General features: G+C 48.4%; 2 protein-coding genes across 2 annotated transcripts; both read left to right on the top strand.

The window, feature by feature from the left end:
* Positions 1-6,077: 6,077 nt before the first annotated feature.
* Positions 6,078-12,864, top strand: LOC123110769 (lysine histidine transporter-like 8). The gene is made up of 5 exons (XM_044531376.1): positions 6,078-6,621; positions 8,224-8,357; positions 8,889-9,316; positions 11,898-12,029; positions 12,146-12,864. Exons 1-5 carry the CDS (start codon positions 6,284-6,286, stop codon positions 12,629-12,631), a joined length of 1,518 nt encoding a protein of 505 aa, XP_044387311.1. The 5' UTR covers positions 6,078-6,283; the 3' UTR covers positions 12,632-12,864.
* Positions 12,865-14,473: 1,609 nt separating this feature from the next.
* LOC123110767 (uncharacterized) lies at positions 14,474-16,935 on the top strand. The gene is made up of 5 exons (XM_044531374.1): positions 14,474-15,086; positions 15,200-15,265; positions 15,345-15,459; positions 16,485-16,573; positions 16,867-16,935. The coding sequence occupies exons 1-5, from the start codon at positions 15,082-15,084 to the stop codon at positions 16,898-16,900; spliced, it is 309 nt and encodes a 102-aa protein (XP_044387309.1). The 5' UTR covers positions 14,474-15,081; the 3' UTR covers positions 16,901-16,935.
* Positions 16,936-17,701: the final 766 nt, after the last annotated feature.

Below are 17,701 nucleotides of genomic sequence, written 5' to 3'. Positions count from 1 at the left end.
CATTATTTTCTTCCAGAGCAACAGTCATTCTTCCAATAAATTATTTTACATAGACATTATGAGCATAGTTTTCATAGCAATATTTAAGTATGTCAAAATTTTCAGATTCGTAGAGAGTAATATCATACTTTTCAATCAAATAAGCAACTTCATAAGCACCCTTAAAAGCAACAAATTCTTCAATTTGTTTGATATCATAGTAACTATAAACACCCTTTGCATAAGAAGATAAGATTTCATTGTCATTAAACTCACATAGGTAGGGAAGGTGTTTTTGAGGGTTCTTAGAGCAACAAGTAAAATCATAAAATTCACAAAGATTCCAAGCATAGCACAACAAACTATTTATTTGATTTCATAAGAGTCTCTCTTTTTCAGACAAACGGCGACGCACAAAATGAGCATGCTCATCTAAAGATTTTCCCTCAACTAAACTGGTTGGGGTTTCAGCACGAGCACATATAGATCGAAGATGATCCAACTAGAACACTTTAAGTGGATCCATCTCAATAGATTTTTAGCAAGCAAAGATGCAAGCAAATACAAGGCACATGGAAACACAAACAAAAATACATACGGGAAGAAGGCGAAGAAAAGGCAAAGGTTTTCAAAAATCATTTTAGAAGTGGGGGAGAGGAAAAACGAGAGGCGAATAGCAAATAATGTAATGCAAGGGAGAAGAGTTTATGATGGGTACTTGGTATGGCTTGACATGGCATAGATCTCCCCGGCAACGGCGCCAAAAATCCTTCTTGCTACCTCTTGAGCTTGTGTTGGTTTTCCCTTGAAAAGGAAAGGGTGATGAAGCAAAGTAGCGTAAGTATTTCCCTCAGTTTTGAGAACCAAGGTATCAATCCAGTAGGAGATAACGCACAAGTCACTGAATACCTGCACAAACAATCAACAACTTGCACCCAACGCGATAAGGGGTTGTCAATCCCTTCACGGTCACTTGCAAAAGTGAGATCTGACAGAGACAGATAAACGGTAAAGTAAATATTTTTGGTATTTTTGGTTTATAGATTGGAAAGTAAAGATTGCAAAATAGTAGATCGGAAACTAGCAAGATGTAAACGAGATTCAATATAATATGGAAAAGAGACCCGGGGGCCATAGGGTTCACTAGTGGCTTCTCTCAAGATAGCAAATATTATGGTGGGTGAACGAATTACTACTGAGCAATTGATAGAAAAGCGCATAGTTATGATGATATCTAAGGCAATGATCATGAACATAGGCATCACGTCCATGTCAAGTAGACCAACTCCTGCCTGCATCTACTACTATTACTCCACACATCGACCGCTATCCAGCATGCATCTGGAGTATTAAGTTCATAAAGAACGGAGTAACGCATTAAGCAAGATGACATGATGTAGAGGAATTAACTCAAGCAATATGATGAAAACCCCATCTTGTTATCCCCAATGGCAAAAATACAATACGTGCCTTGCTGCCCCTATTGTCACTGGGAAAGGACACCGCAAGATTGAACCCAAAGCTAAGCACTTCTCCCATTGCAAGAAAGATCAATCTAGTAGGCCAAACTAAACCGATAATTCGAAGAGACTTGCAAAGATATCAAATCATGCATATAAGAATTTAGAGAAGAACCAAATAATATTCATAGATAATCTTGATCATAAATCCACAATTCACCGGATCTCGGCAAACACACCGCAAAAGAGTATTACATTGAATAGATCTCCAAGAACATCGAGGAGAACATGGTATTGAGAATCAAAGAGGAAGAAGAAGCCATCTAGCTAATAACTATGGACCCGAAGGTCTGTGGTAAACTACTCAAGCTTCATCGGAGAGGTAATGGTGTTGATATAGAAGCCCTCCGTGATCGAATCCCCCTCCGACAGGATGCAAGAAAATGCCCCTAGATGGGATCTCACAGGTACAGAAGGTTGCGGCGGTGGAAAGTGGTTTCGTGGCTCCCCCTGATGTTTTTAGAGTATAAGAGTATATATATGGGCGAAGGGACTAGGTCAGGGGAGCCACGAGGGGCCCACGAGGGTGGGGGCGCACCCTCCTACCTCGTGTCTTCCTCGTTGCGTCTCCGACTTCATCTCCAAGTCTTCTGGTTTGCTTTCGATCTAAGAAATATCACCGCAAAGGTTTCATTCCGTTTGGACTCCATTTGGTATTCCTTTTCTGCAAAACTCTAAAATAGGCAAAAAACAGAAACTGGCACTGGGCCCTCGGTTAATAGGTTGGTCCTAAAAATAATATAAAATAGCATATTAATGCCCATTAAACATCCAAAACAGATAATATAATAGCATGGAACAATAAAAAATTATAGATACGTTGGAGATGTATCACAACCATGAACGTCCAGAGCGCTTGCGATGGCGCACAACGGGGAGGAGAGGAGCCACTTGTTACGGCACCGAGGGCTGTCGGAGAAGGACTCCAAACGAGGATGCATGGAAGTGCGCCGCGCCACGGATGGGCAGCGCCTCCATGTCCAGCGGGGCCTCGTGAAGCCATGCTGAGTTGTCGGCGATGAAGCTGAGTGCTCCAAAATGGATCTCGCCACCGACTAACATGATGATGACGATGGTGGAAATCCACCTGTGCCGTAAAAAAGCCAGACACCTTGCCCCATGGTGGGCACCAACTATCGGGGTTACGATCCTGCAATGAGTACCAGGGATACGAAAGTGGGGCAGAGCCTAGCTACAGCGCAGGTGTAACACTTGATGTTTTATGAGTTTTGGCCCCTCTCGGAGAAGGTAATAGCCCTATGTCTCGTGCCCTGAGGCTTGTTTTCTTTGAGGGGTATGATTACAGAGGTTGCTTAACCCTAGCTCTGGAGGAGGAGGACCGCTTATATAGAGTGCGCCGCAGCCTCCAGCACTCCCACGTCGTCGGGGCACTTAATGTTCATAACTACGGTTGTTATAATTATAAATAGTCACAACTACAACAGTTACAAGTAACGGTAGCTATGACTCTACTCTAAGAATGACTTAGGATCCCTCGACCGTTGCAGCTCACACATCGTTCCTTCACCTCTCTTGTCCGAGCGATGGTGGTCGTGTTGACTGGAGAGTGGTGGTCCGAGTGTCGTCGAGGTGTCCGAGTGGACCTGCTGATACTCGCATCTGAATGCTCGCGTGGTCCTGAGACCCACCAATCATAGTGTGGGGTCCAGGTGGGCCCCAGATGACAGGTCCTTGACCCTATCTCTAGTAGGTGACTTCATCAGCCACCACTAGCTAAGCTCACAATTGTCAAAAATTTAAAATTAGGAAAAATCCTCTAGGTTGCTTGTAGTCTAGTCACCCTCCCTCCTCTAGACATACTAAACTATCCTACGTGTATGTCGTAATCGAGAATCCTATCAACGCATTCAAGGTGTGGCTAGTGGATGCCCTTTGCCTATCCGGTCACCTTCTATATGCGATGGCTCCTGCACTGGGTGGATCCGACATTAGCTCCTCAAATAAGCTCGTCTTGCTAGCCCTGATCAAGTGGATTCGGGAGCCTCTGCCTTGTGTTTCGCTGCCGAGATGGTTGAAAGGAGGATCGATGGCGTTGAATTTGGCGTTCGTGTCCCTAGACCCGATGTACCAAGGGACAAGGAAGCTGGCTATGACCATTTTCATCTTCTAACATCATCTACAGCCGGACTCCTCAAACCATCCTTTGTACGCCCGCGGACGCGCCCAACCGATGACCGGACAGAAGAGAAAAAAAAAAGTGACCCGACCGGACCCCTCGTATCATCCATATACATCCGAGCTGTCCGCGAACCCTCATATCCATCTCAAATATGGGAGAATATGAGGGCTCACGGACGCGCCCGGGCATTCCGCCACATAGGACGCGACCCCACCCCAGACCACCTTTTCTCTTTCGTTATTCATTCTTTTATTTTTCTTTCTTCATCTTCACCAATCACGTGCAAGTGACCGGACATATGGAAGGAAAAATGAGAAGCGTGGTTGCACGGACGAATAAATAGGGGTTCAAAACGGACACGCCCGATCACTGGTCCGGTGCGTCCGCAGGCATTTAAGGGATCATATTTGCTATGTCTAGCTGTAAATGCTCTAAGAAGCATAACAATGACCTTGGTGTTGGAGCTAGTATTCCTCCAACCTCTTTGGTTTGTCCCTCGGTTGTCTCTGATATGCATCTATGAGAGACAGGGTTGATCCATGACTTCGGCTCAACGTCAACCCCGTTGGTTCTTCTCTTCTACCTTCAAAATCACAAGGCCCTCTTCACCTTCCCGCATGCCGGCTAGGTAATTGTCAACGATGGTGACTTGGATAGCGTCTCCGGCCGGATCGACTTTTGCATCAGGACTCGATTGCGATCTACGTGTATTTGTTGGATCATGTTTGCAAGAAGAAATGACATGTTTGTAATTTTCATGATTCTTGGGATCCTTTCGCATGCGGTGACTATTTGGTCTAAGCCGCAACTTGCCGCACCTCAACTTAGACAAATTTGTCCAAGGTGTGTGTTTGGTTCTTGCCACAACTAAGGCAGAAATATTTTTTTTATTAGCAGTAAGCCCCACATGTCATAGATGCAAAATGTACGACAAGATTTTTTTAGGCAAGCCAAAGTATGGATAAAATTTTTGAGCAACTCAAAAGAGGCAAGGGTGGCAATATGTGGCAAAAATAGCCGCAATCCAAACAGGGCATGTTTCTGGGACATCTCTTCCTGCTGTTTTTTGTTTTGTTTTGTTTCAAGGGAAACCCCTCTTCCTGCTGTCAAAAGAACTAGTACCTTGGAGGGAAATTATATTTTCTATTCATTTATATGGGCTTAAAATGGTCGTCTAAGTCTTGGTATTCACCATTGAAAAAAATGGCTTGGTATTCAAGTGCCGCCCATCCGTCCGCGTCATTTTGTGAAGCACCCACCCATGTGCGTCGCATCCATTTCACGCTCTGACGCTGGGATCTCCTTCCCCCACAAGGCACGAGCGCGATCTTAGCGAAATGACCACACCTACGGATGCAAAGCTCTGCACCCGACGACTCCTCCACCACGTCTGAACAGTCGAGCTATTCACACCAGCCAGGCATCGGCGCACGCCATCTACAGTGTAGCAGTACGGAAGTTCGTGCGGCTCGTCGATTTTTCTCCTCCACACACGCCATTGCACTGCACCACGCCATGGTAGTCGTAGGATTTTTTGTCGAAAAGGACCACCTGCGCGAACGAATTGCTAAAAAAGACCACCTGCAGATCAATTTGACAAAAAAGACCCCCTTGACCGTGGCGGCAGGTGCGGCAGGCGACACGTGCCACCTGCCGCCACGCTGCAAGACGGCAATACTGTATCGCTTGGCAGAACAGGATTTGGCGCTGGCGACGGAACAGCAGCGGCGTGTGGGGGCCGGCCGCCAAGGCGCATGGCCGCAGTACTGTACAGCCTGGGCCCTGCCGCCTCCCGGGCTGGCGGCAGCCCTGTTGCGGGGTCGGCACTGCAGCCGATAAGATGGCATGGAAGAGCTGGTCGCTCGGCCAGCCGCTGGACACATAAATCAGAATGGTGACAATGCTTTTGATGCATATATAAACATCCGCTAGAGAACAAATGATGTTGCTCTGTGCTTTCACAAAGAAAACGACGCCTACCTGCATGCAACATGCATGTGATCAACCCCTCCTTTTTCTCAATTAATCGTATCGATTACAATCAGGCCTGATCAAGCAATTGTATTGCCGCCAGCCCACGAGGCGGCCGGGCCCAGGCTGTACAGTACTGCCGCCATGCGCCTTGGCGGCCGGGCCCCACACGCTGCTGCCGTTCAGTCGCCAGCGCCAGATCCCGTTCTGCCAGGCGATACAGTGCCGCCGTCTTGCAGCGTGGCGGCAGGTGCCACGTGTCGCCTGCCGCACCTGCCGCCACGGCCGAGGGGGTCTTTTTTGTCAAATTGATCTGTAAGTGGTTCTTTTTAGCAATTCATTCGCACAGGTGGTCCTTTTCGACAAAAAATCGTAGTCGTAGTACTACTACTGCGAGTCTGCATGCAACTCTCCCTCTCTCTACGGAAGTGTTATCCGTCCGTCCCCATGCTTGAGCTTCTCTCTCCTCGCCCGACAGAGAAAGGACGGGGCCTTCTCCGACACACGCCCCCTCCCCGTCTGTCCCCCACTCCACCACCACCTTTTCTTTTCTTTCAACCCTTCCCCACGAGCTCCAAGAAAATCACTTCTCCTCGCTCACAGTCACACACACTGCCGCGCCGCGCTCCAAGAACAAGAAGAAGAACCCACTCCAAGTCGTCCAAGGGAAGGGATGGCGGCAATGGCGGAGGGGGCGGGGGAGCCGGAGCTGGTGTCGATCCCCGTGACGCCACGGGGGCTGTCCACGCCGGAGGGGATGTCCACGCCGCCGGTCAGGAGGGGAGGGGCGGCGACCAGCGGCGCTGGGACGCCGGTGCGCCGGGTGGTGGAGGGGCTGCGCGGCTACCTGGAGGAGGTGGGCCACCTCACGCGCCTCAACCCGCAGGACGCCTGGCTCCCCATCACCGAGAGCCGCAGCGGCAACGCCAGCTACGCTGCATTCCACTCTCTCAACGCCGGCCTTGGGTTCCAGGCGCTCCTCCTCCCACTCGCCTTCCCCGCCCTCGGATGGTCAGTAACCTCACTCGCCATTCATTCTCACATCCTAAACACCAGCAACCCCCTCCGGCCCTCCCCCCTCACAGAGTATTTAATCAAAAACTACCACAATTCACGGAACCGTGACGAAAAACTATCACTTTACGATTTTATCCCGAAAACTACCACTTTTTTGCTAATCTATGATTAAAAACTACCATGTCGTGGAACCGCCCACTTCGCCGCGGTTAATCACGTTTCTGCCAGGCCGGGCCCATATTTCAGGCGCCAACGGGCCAACATGTGCAGCCGGAGCCGCACTTCGCCGCAGGTGCAACCGCGGAAGCCGCTCGCCGCTGGAGTCGCTGGCCGTGGCCGCGGGTGCCCCTCCCCCCTCCCCGCCGCCCTTCGCCCCTGGCTGCGCTGGTCGCCGCCGACGACGACCTTCGCCGCTGGAGCCGCCGGGCTGCGGGTCGCTGCTGGAGCAGCCAGAGCCGCCCGCCCCCGCGCCCTTCCCTGCCGGAGCTGCCCCGCCTCCCGCCCCACCTCGAGGAGTCCCGCTCGCAACTCGCCCGCGGTGCGACCGAGCGGCGGCCTGGGGCCTGCCCGCGACGGATCTCGGCCGGCAGCAGCTCCGTCGCCCCCCCCCCCCCCCCGCGCCGGCGAGCAGCGGCTCCTCCGCGCACTCCCTGCGCCGGGAAGCAGCAGGCACACCCCTCCCGCGCCGGCGAGAAGCAGCAGCTCTGCCGCGCACCCCCTGCGCCGGCGAGCAGCAGCTCCTCCGCGCACGCCCCTCCCCCCTGCGCCGGCGAGCAGCAGCCCCCCGCGCACGCCCCCCCCCCCTCCCGCGCGCGCCGGCGAGCAGCAGCAGCTCCGCCGCGCACCCCCTGCGCCGGCGAGCAGCACTTACATGCGGGGCAGGTCTATCATAAACGTGTTTAAAATGGATGAATCTGTTGATTTACACACATGGTAGTTTTTAGTCATAGATTAGCAAAAAAGTGGTAGTTTTCGGGACAAAATCGTAAAGTGATAGTTTTTCGTCACGGTTCCGTGAATTGTGATAGTTTTTGGTTAAATACTCCCCCTCACAGCATGCTGCCATTGTTCCTCGTTCCCCCCTTTTCAACTTTGTTCTCCTGGATTTTATTTTTGTACATGTTCTGTTCTAACCTCAAAATCAAACATTATTTAGATTGGTCAGATTGTTTAAGGCTTTAAGTTCAGTGCTAAAGTTGTATAAACAAAATTGAAGGGGTAACAAGTTATTTTCTAGTTTAGATGCATGTTTACTTTCAAGATTGTTGCAGCTTGTATATATGAGAATGCAAATGTTTACAAGTTTAAACACATCAGAAACTGTGTAAAGGTGTTAGTATTAAAAGAACATGTAATTTGGAAACGTGGTTTTCATCTACCTTTTTACTTGATTTTAGATCTTACTGAGTCCTAAGTGTTGCAAGTATGTACAGCCGCCTCTAATAAAGGCATGAGGTGTATTGATAAGCGAAAATTACGTATTGTATACAATATCGATACAATGCGCAACATATATGTTGTAAAAAATATCCTAACATGATACTAGAAGGATAAGAGCATATTCCAATCCTAACATATGGATCTCTTATACTGTAGGAGCTGGGGAATAATATCATTGACTGTTGCTTACTACTGGCAACTATACACACTCTCCATTCTAGTCAAGCTTCATGAAGCAGTCCCAGGCAGGAGGTACAACAGATATGTGGAGCTTGCACAAGCTGCATTTGGTGAGACAAAGACATGCCCTTCGCTATTTTGCAAATTCATGGCAATTAACTCTTGATTCCAACCTGGATATATGTGCCAATGTTTGCTGTCAATAATGTGCCATGTTTGGAGTCGTTGTCAATGTTGACGATCTGTTTCATGTAGCTTAACGGAAGAATCTTTTTAACATTATTAGCTAGGTGTAGTGTTCAAGCATGGGTAGTGCCAGCTTAATGTACAATCACTCTCATATTTGATCCACATCTGGAACAGTAGAAATGACTGCTTAACGGTTATAGCATATCACTCTCATGCTACAGTGGCGTAAAATGTGGAACTTTCTGCTACCACAATCACTCCATGATCCGTCTAATCAAACCATTGCAACACACACTTTGAGTAATTAACCAATTATTGCCTGTTGTTATAAGAGTTAGTATATGCAATGTTGCCTAGATTGTCTGCTGAGCTGCTGCTACATGGATTACTGGAAATTCATTTTGTTGGACTGTAAAATTAGCTGAGTTGCTGATTTCTATCTGTTCATTCAGGAGAAAAACTGGGAGTGTGGCTAGCTCTTTCCCCAACTATTTATCTTTCGGCGGGCACTGCAACTGCATTGATCCTTGTTGGAGGGGAGACTATGAAGCTCTTTTACCAAATAGTGTGCGGCCCCCTTTGTACACCGAGCCCTATTTCGACGGTCGAGTGGTACTTGGTATTCACATCCTTGGCAGTCATTCTTTCCCAGCTCCCGAATCTCAACTCGATTGCTGGGCTTTCGCTTATCGGTGGCGCCACAGCGATAATGTACTGCACCATGTCGTGGGTTCTCTCTGTGAGCCAGCAACGGCCGGCGGCAGTCTCTTATGAACAAGTGAGATCCACTTCTTTTGGCTCATCACTGTTTTCTACCTTGAATGCTCTTGGGATAATAGCCTTCGCATTCAGGGGACACAATCTTTTGTTGAACTGTCACGTTCATTGTATGTACACTTGTGTTGATGATTATCCTGTAATCTGTTGTAACTAGGTAGGCTAGTCTTCAGGATCCCTCCTAGTCTAACGCAACCACCACGAGACGTGCCCTGCATGTAGGGGTCTCGATGTATATGTAACCGAGCTCCGCTCTCTCGCAATACACATAGAGTTTACGGCTCAGTTTGGTATCAGAGCGATGGTTACTCCTCCTTCTTCTCCTCAGGCAGATGCCGACTCCTCCAAGGCTGCAGCCGCCGCCGCCGCGCTCGCCGACGGTGCCGCTACAGCAGCCCTCCCTGCTGATCCCAGCGTCGAGGCGCGCCCCCGCGCTCCGCTCTCCATCGACAACTCCGGCTCAGCTCTTCCTCTTACCACCCTCCCACCCAATCCCGCTGCGTCTCCTTCCTCCTGCGGTGCCTCTCCGGCTCTGCCGGCGAGCGTTTCCGGCGTCATCGACTTCAAGCTCGCTTTGGACGGCACCAACTTCCAGCACTGGCGCAACTACATCAACCTCCTTCTCGCACGCTACCATGCAGAGAGCCACGTGCGGGAGGGCTCGGCCCAACGGCTGGCTGACCAGGCCTGGCGTGATGACGACAACACCGTCATCCTCTGGTTCTTCACCACCATTGAGGGGGACCTCCTCGATATCGTCGCTCCTCCCGGCTCCACCGCCTTCACCATCTGGACTAGGATCCACGAGTACTTCCTCGCCAACGAGGCCGAGCACGCGATGCATCTCGGCCAGGAGTTCCGGGCGACGGTTCGCGGCGACCTCTGCATCAACGACTACTGTCGCCGTCTCCAGGGCATCGCCACCGCGCTCGCCGACGTCCGCGAGCCCGTGACTGATCGTACTCTGACCCTGCAGATGCTGGACGGGCTGGGCCCCAAGTTCGCCATGCAGGCCGCCATCATCCAGTCCATCATTCCCCTCCCCACCTTCCAGCAAGCGCGGTCCCGTCTTGTCCTCGCCGAGCTCTCCCTGGACAGGCGCGCCCGCGGCGAAAGCTCTCAGGTGCTCGCTGTCCAGAACGACGAACGTGGGGATCGTGGCGGTGCCCGCGGCGGCGACCGTGGTGGTGATCGCGATGGCGATCGCGGTGATCGCGCTGCTCATGGCGGCGGCGGGCGTGGTGGCCAGCTCGGGGCGCACCGTGGGCGCGGCAACCGTGGGCGCGGCCGCGGCCGTGGCCGCGGCGATACTCCTCCTGGCCGCGGTGCTGGCGCCACCCCCTGGCTGGGCTACTTCGCTCCCGTCAGGGCGCCTTTCCCTCCGCCTCGTGCTCCTTGGATCCCGCCGAACTCGGCGGGCGTGCTTGGGCCCCGTCCGGGCGCTCCAACGCAGGCCTACCCGCTGCTCTACTCTACCACGCCGGCGCCACCTGCTCCCACACCGTACGCCGCGGCTCCCCCTCACTGGGACGCCTCGGCCATGTACCACGCGGCTCCGAGCTACGGATCCGCCTTCCCTCTGAACGCCGACTGGATTATGGATACGGGTGCGGCGTCCCACGTCACCGGGGATCCAGGTACTTTGTCCTCGTTTCGTTCCCTATTAGCTCCTTACACTCGTCATATTATTGTCGGTAATGGTTCTCGGCTCCCTGTGCTTGCTATTGGTACTGCTCATCTCCCTCCCAAACCCTTCTACCTTCGCCATATTCTTTGTCTCCTAATATCGTCAAAAATATCATTTCCGTTCGTAAATTCACTCGTGACAATTTGTGTTCTGTTGAGTTTGACCCCCTTGGATTTTCCGTGAAGGACCTAGCAACCAAGGAGGTGCTCCTGAGGGTCAACAGTGATGGTGATTTATACCCCTTCCATGCAAATAAAGGCGCCACCACCACGCAAGCATTCGTCATCTCCACCCATGATCTCTGGCATAGGCGGCTTGGGCATCCTAGCTCATGTACTTTTTCCCGTTTTCCTTTGGATTTTCTTACCACATGTAATAATGATGCCCGGCCCTCCCATCTCTGTAGTGCGTGTCAAATGGGCAAGCATACACGGCTGCCCTTTGCCACCTCCACCTCCTACACTACTGCCCCATTTCATTTAATCCATTGTGATGTTTGGATGTCGCCGGTCTTGAGCTACTCTGGCTATAAATATTATCTTGTCATTATTGATGATTACACTCATTTTTCTTGGACTTTTCCGCTGCGTGCCAAATCCGACACTTGTGCCATTTTACTTCGTTTCCTTCATTTTATTTTTACCCAATTCGGTGTTCTCATTCGGTGTGTGCAATGTGACAATGGTGGGGAGTTTCTTACTACCGCACTACGCGACTACTTCTCTTCTCACGGCATCTCCTTTCGTCTCACGTGCCCCCATACCTCTCCGGAAAAGCCGAACGTCACATCCGTACCACCAACGACGTCGTTCGTACCTTGCTCTTACAAGCCGGTATGCCTCCTGCCTTTTGGGTTGAGGCACTACACACCGCCACCACTCTCATTAGAAATACAGGTTAGTACTACTCAGCGACCAGTCCTGTTAGACTTTCAGTACTATGTAGTTCTATTTGGTGGCTTCATTTGTTTTATTTAAATTAATTTCACAACTACCAGGCGACGATGCCGTCGACTTTCAAACACCCTGCACATGTGCCTATGTGGCGCGGGGCAAAAGCGGCATATCTTCTGATTGCAATGTGCATCTTCCCTGTTGCCATTGGAGGTTACTGGGCCTACGGAAACATGGCAAGTACTTCAATCATTCACTCCTCACTCACCATCCCGTTGTGCTGCATCTTTTTCTTTTCTTTTTTTGCTAACAATCCTTGAAACTTTTCTGTTGTTCTTTCCCATGCTGGCAGATGCCACCTGGAGGGATCCTGACCGCCCTCTACATCTTCCACGGCCACGACATCTCTCGTGGGCTCCTTGCGGTGACGTTCCTCCTCGTCGTGTTCAACTGCCTTAGCAGCTTCCAGATATACTCCATGCCGGTGTTCGACATCTTTGAGGCCTTCTACACAGGTCGCACCAACCGGCCCTGCTCAGTCTGGGTCCGGTCTGGGTTCAGGATCTTCTACGGGTTCATCTCGCTCTTCATCGGCATCGCTCTGCCGTTCCTGTCTAGCCTCGCCGGCCTTCTGGGCGGCCTAACGCTGCCGGTGACGTTTGCCTACCCATGCTTCATGTGGATCTGTATCAAGAAGCCTGAGAGGTTCAGCTACAGCTGGTACGTGAACTGGGGCCTCGCGCTGCTCAGCACCGCCTTCAGCTTGGCCTCCTCTGTGGGTGGTGTCTGGAGCATCATTAACACCGGGATGAAGCTCAAGTTCTTCAAGCCCAACTAGCATGCCTACTGTTTTCAGCTTGCAAATTTATGATATATAGGTATATGCTTCTTATTTACATGCCTTGGCAAGACCAGTGGCATTAAGTGATGTTGATCTTATATTAGTAGAGTTTGTCTTGGTAAAATGTAAGTATCCCCTGTTGGATGAGAAAAACATGAGGCGATCAAAGCCTCCTAGTGGCGACCTGATGAAGGTCAAATGTAACTCGAACAATTTATATAACGACTATCTCTGTGGTAATAGCGTATGTACTTTTCTTTTCTCAGTTTCGAACTTGTATGGTGGACCCAAAAATATATGATTCAGTCCCTCTTTGATTTGTAGGATTTGAAAAACACATGTTTGCATGTCATTCGCACTTATATCCTCCGTTGCACCACAAAAAATAAATCAAGACGTCGTGGTGGATTGAAATTTTGCTTTCAAATGTGGTGCAAAGGATTCCTTAAGAAAAATCATATTTGACTCACTCAAATTAAACATATCCTAGGCATCCAAACTATCAATGACGATCGTTTTAACTAAAGAAGCACTCAGTGTATAGTTTTTAAATTCTTAATGAAAATTGGACATCAATTCTTTTGAACAACATTAAACAAAATGCAAATGCGACCGAGCTTTTATTTATACAAGGTGAACGTTGTAGACATCACAAAATTATAGTTAGCGTGTTACTCCCTCCGTCCTTTAAAGAGTGTACTTCCAACTTTCTTGGAAAGTCAAACTTTTTTATATTGACCGTGTTTATATAATAATACATCAACATTTATGCCATCAAATTAGTAGCATTAGATTCGTGATAAAATATACTTTCATCATATACCTATTTGATTTCACAAACATTAATATATTTTTACACAAACTCGGTCAAACTTTGAGATAGTTTGACCCCCAACAAAATTGGAAGTACACTCTTTAAAGGACGGAGGGAGTAGATTTTATGGGCCTCGGCCAATACAATCCTTAACTTCAGTCCTTGACGGTTAATACACCATTGATCTCACGATCTGCTATGGGTAGTGGATGACAGTAGAGAGAGGGGTGTAAATCAAGAGATTACTGTGCAGTAATATATTCTAAAAAGCTAGTTAGACAAGCGCATCATCTTCTCTATGGCGCATCATCCACATTATTACATATAAAGCCTCAAGAAGTGCTAGGCAGGATGAAGGTAACCACGTCGCCTCTGATCGTCATGAATAGTACTCACGCCACCCCTTGTAAATTCCGTGCCCCGCCCGGGGCATTTTAGTCTTTTCATGTGCAGGGTATAAATCAGAAACGCTGCCGTGGAGAAACCCTCGCCGCCGCCTCCCGTCCCACTCGCCTCCCCCTCAGCCGCCTCCTCTCTCCCCGCTCGTCCCCTCCTCTCCCCCACGCCGCCCCTCCTCTTCCCGCTCGTCTCCTCCTCTCCTCTTCCCTCGACGTCGTCCCTGCTTCCCTCTCTGACCCGGGCCAGAGCCTCGCCGGCCGCTCCCCCCCAGCCGGTGTCCCTCTTCAGATGCATCCTCCACGAGATCCGGGTACGGAGAGAGTCATGGTGGCAGGGGCAGATGCGTGAGGAGGAGAAGGCCGTGGTCATGGTGGCGCGACGGAGGTCGTGGCTCGCCCCCGCCGCTTCTCTCGCGCCCCCCTTTTCCCTGCCCCCTCCCCGGCGTCCTTGCCTCTGCCATGGCCTCCACCCTCCCTCTCCATCGACCTTCCTGAGCTCTCCATCTTCGGGGGTCGCCACCATCCGATGCCGCACGCCATGATTCCAGATCGGCTGCAGGTTGAGAAGGAGCGGTTGCTGCAGTGAGGGCAGCAGGGTCCCCACCCCGGTGGCTGCGTGCAGAGGGGGAGTGGTCAAGGACGGTTGCCAGTTCATGGAGGAGAGATGCAACACAGCCGTGAGCTCTTTCTTCCTCCTTTCCTCATCTTCCCATGGTGAACTGAGCTCATACTTCCTTTTTTTTCTTCTAATTGTGCACATAGTGTTTGGGTTGCAGTTGATTCCTACACTCAGTTTCAGTGGTGGCATGGTGTCCATCTCCAGGCCGGTTGCAACCTTCTGCCCCCATCATTCCCTGTATTTTTTTTCATAATTTACACACTAAGTTGTAGATTGGTCGGATCTATTGGCATTAGGCAGCACAAGAATAACAATATTTGTCTGCTTTTTCATGTGCAGGTTCAGCAGCGGCAATGCTCAAGATAAGAGTTAGGCCGGTCTGAATAAACAGAGATGAGCAGCAGCAGGGTTGGGTGCCCCATTTGTACGCATTGCATTGGTTAATTTTGTTGTGCTCATGTTTCCGTTTCATGCCTCAAGCTCAAGACGCGCGAGGTGATGGTTTGGTTGGGATGGTGCTGCTGCTCCGCAAGTACGAGCTTCTGCACTGTGTTTTGCTCTCTCAACTTGCCTCCCCTTGAATGAATGGACGCAGAATAATGTGTTGACAAGCTACATGAGGTTGGGCTTTGCGATTGCACCCTGTTTGTGTGCTGGCAGGAAGGAAGAACTAAGAAAAAGTGTGTTGTTTCGCTGGATTCTTCTTCCTTTGATTTCACCAAACTTTGTGGCAGTGGTTGGCTTCTCGACTCCGACACTCTGTATGGACTAGCCCGGTCTTTGCCCAGAAGTTCTAGAAGGTATCCTTCCACCAAATGAGCCGCATCTGAATAATGCACGTGGCCTGAATATTTACAACTTTGTTATCTTGATTCTTAGGTACAATGCTGAAAATTCAGTAGAACATGGTGCTCCTATAAATACTGATAATCCGGAACCTGGCAACCATTGGCTTTTGAAGTTTGGCAGTTTGTTAAAGAGCAAATTGATCCAAGTGAATTGATCCAAGTAAAGAGCAAAACTGAAGTACCAATGTACCTCTTATAAATTTGGTCACTATTGTGCTCTCTGACAGGAATGCAAGTTTTGTGATAAAGGTCAGTTGTTCTGTATATTTTGGTTTCATGCAGTATGAAGTATGAACCGCATGCATTCAACTATGATTTGTTAATATTGAATTGCATGTTCCTCTCTTCTGCGTAGTGTATATGTTGTTTGAGGCCATATCAAAGATGAAAATGATTCAGACGGCAATGTGTTCACTGTTTCATCTAATGTATATGTGGAGTTCAGTCTGTTTCTTGACCCCCTAGCTGTGAAAGTGTTGTGTCTTTAAAATATTCATTGTGTATTTAAAAAAACTTAATAACATATATCATATATTTGTCATTTAAGAAAATGTTTATTTTTCAGAAAAATTGTCACTGATTCCAAAGTCACTACCAATTTCTTTAGCGTTTCCCTCCTAGGATTCAGCCATAAGCAGACAAAGAAATCAGCAGTTTTCTCATGACTAACTGTAAGGAGACTGAGCGCTGTACCTGGGTTATCAAACTAGCTAACAAACTGTGCTCTGTACCTGGAACAGACTATACTGTACACAGTACCAAGCTATTAACAAACTATACTGTTCACTTATTTTGGTATATATAAAAAAGCTCAGTGCTAATTTTTTATGAACTTGTGCTAACAAACTATACACAGTACCAGGGTTTGTTCATTTGTTTCCACTTGTCAAGGGTTAGGTACTGGCTGCCTTCCATTTTTTTGTTGGTTGACCTCACGCTTCGTATATAGACTGTGTAAATTTATCTTTTGAATAGTTTAGCTTTAATATAGTCGATATTCTCATCAAATTGATCGATGTCAGATTGGAGCTAATTTCTTTATAGATCAACCATTGTTGGTGAAGAATTTTGTTTCTGTAGCTCGAGCATGTTGGTGCTCAGATTTTGTTTTTTTCATGATGATTTTTAGATCCGATCACTTAATTTGTTCACATACTACTTGATGTTGCAGGGTCCACAGCCAAAGCACCACTCGAGTTTCATATGCAGTACAAAGACGAGGCTAGAAATTGATCTTAAGTCTGAAGGAACGTCACTTTTGTGAGTTTTGTTTCTCTACTCCCTCATATGCAGTACAAAGACGAGGCTAGAAATTGACCTCAAGTCTGAAGGAACGGCACTTTTGTGAGGTTTCTTTCTCTCCCTCATGTGACCATGGTGGTATATCTGCCATCGGCACCTTGGCTTTATTTTTATAGGTTTACTTAGTAGGTCATACATTAAATGTTCTACTCCCTCATATATTTTCTTCAGTTAGTTTCGTGCAGCATTTTTGGTGTTCGTCTTCGTGCCATATGTTTATACTGAATATTTTTCTTGCTTATGCTGTTTAGGAAAGAAGAACAAGGATTAGCAAGAGGCTGCTAAGGAGGCTGCAACACCTCGTGCCCAACATGGACAAGGTAACTAAATCAGTTGAATTGATGCACAGTTGCACACTGTCAATTCTGTCACCACATAGAGACGAGATTTTCACCATGAATTGCAGAAGATTTTCACCATGACGACTACATGCCTACATATTTAGCGATATAAACTAACTACTAAAGTACTAAAACTGACGATCTAATCAAAAGTGGGAAGTGTTGCCCACGGAAATTCAGAACCTTTGTAGTTGTTGATGACTCAGACCTTAGTTACTTCAGATTTCAGAATCGCATTTGTTCAGCTATTCTCTAGGAGAAGTCGTGCAATACAGACATATTAATAAGTTTCTTCTTGAATATGCAGCAAACAAATACTTCAGACATGCTGCGTATTGCTGTAGACTACATCAAAGTGGGTGCTGCAGGACCAAATTGAGGTATGCTCAACATAGACACATCGGTTATATAGCACACGCTTCCAGGAGGGCCTTGTTAAAACATATCATTTTCCATTGCATATATCATGTTTCGATAATTTTGAGACAAGCACAAACTGACTAATTACAAATAGGATATTTTTTACCAAATAGAAAATGATAAGATGTAGCGTTCATTATGTAAAAGTGGATTTATGCGCTTATTATCCACGGTTTGGTTTATGCTTGTTAGGTATGCAATGTGCTTGTGTTTCATAATTGTCCACTGCACCATTGAATAATAGCTAAGGTAATAAGGAATTTTACTTTGATCAAGGGTCCGGTAGATATGTCGTATATGTGATCTCGGAATTTTGAAAGGTGTT

This window comes from Triticum aestivum, chromosome 5B (assembly GCF_018294505.1).
Source record: "Triticum aestivum cultivar Chinese Spring chromosome 5B, IWGSC CS RefSeq v2.1, whole genome shotgun sequence".
NCBI lineage: Eukaryota > Viridiplantae > Streptophyta > Magnoliopsida > Poales > Poaceae > Triticum > Triticum aestivum.
This window is presented reverse-complemented; position numbering and strand designations above follow the sequence as displayed.

Coding starts and splice junctions, on each gene's coding strand:
- LOC123110769 (XM_044531376.1), top strand. CDS start 6,284: ATGGCGGCAATGGCGGAGGGGGCGGGGGAGCCGGAGCTGGTGTCGATC. Junction 6,622..8,223: donor GCCTTCCCCGCCCTCGGATG/GTCAGTAACCTC, acceptor CTTATACTGTAG/GAGCTGGGGAATAATATCAT. Junction 8,358..8,888: donor GCTTGCACAAGCTGCATTTG/GTGAGACAAAGA, acceptor CTGTTCATTCAG/GAGAAAAACTGGGAGTGTGG.
- LOC123110767 (XM_044531374.1), top strand. Junction 15,460..16,484: donor TAAAGAGCAAATTGATCCAA/GTGAATTGATCC, acceptor TTGATGTTGCAG/GGTCCACAGCCAAAGCACCA. Junction 16,574..16,866: donor TCTGAAGGAACGTCACTTTT/GTGAGTTTTGTT, acceptor TATGCTGTTTAG/GAAAGAAGAACAAGGATTAG.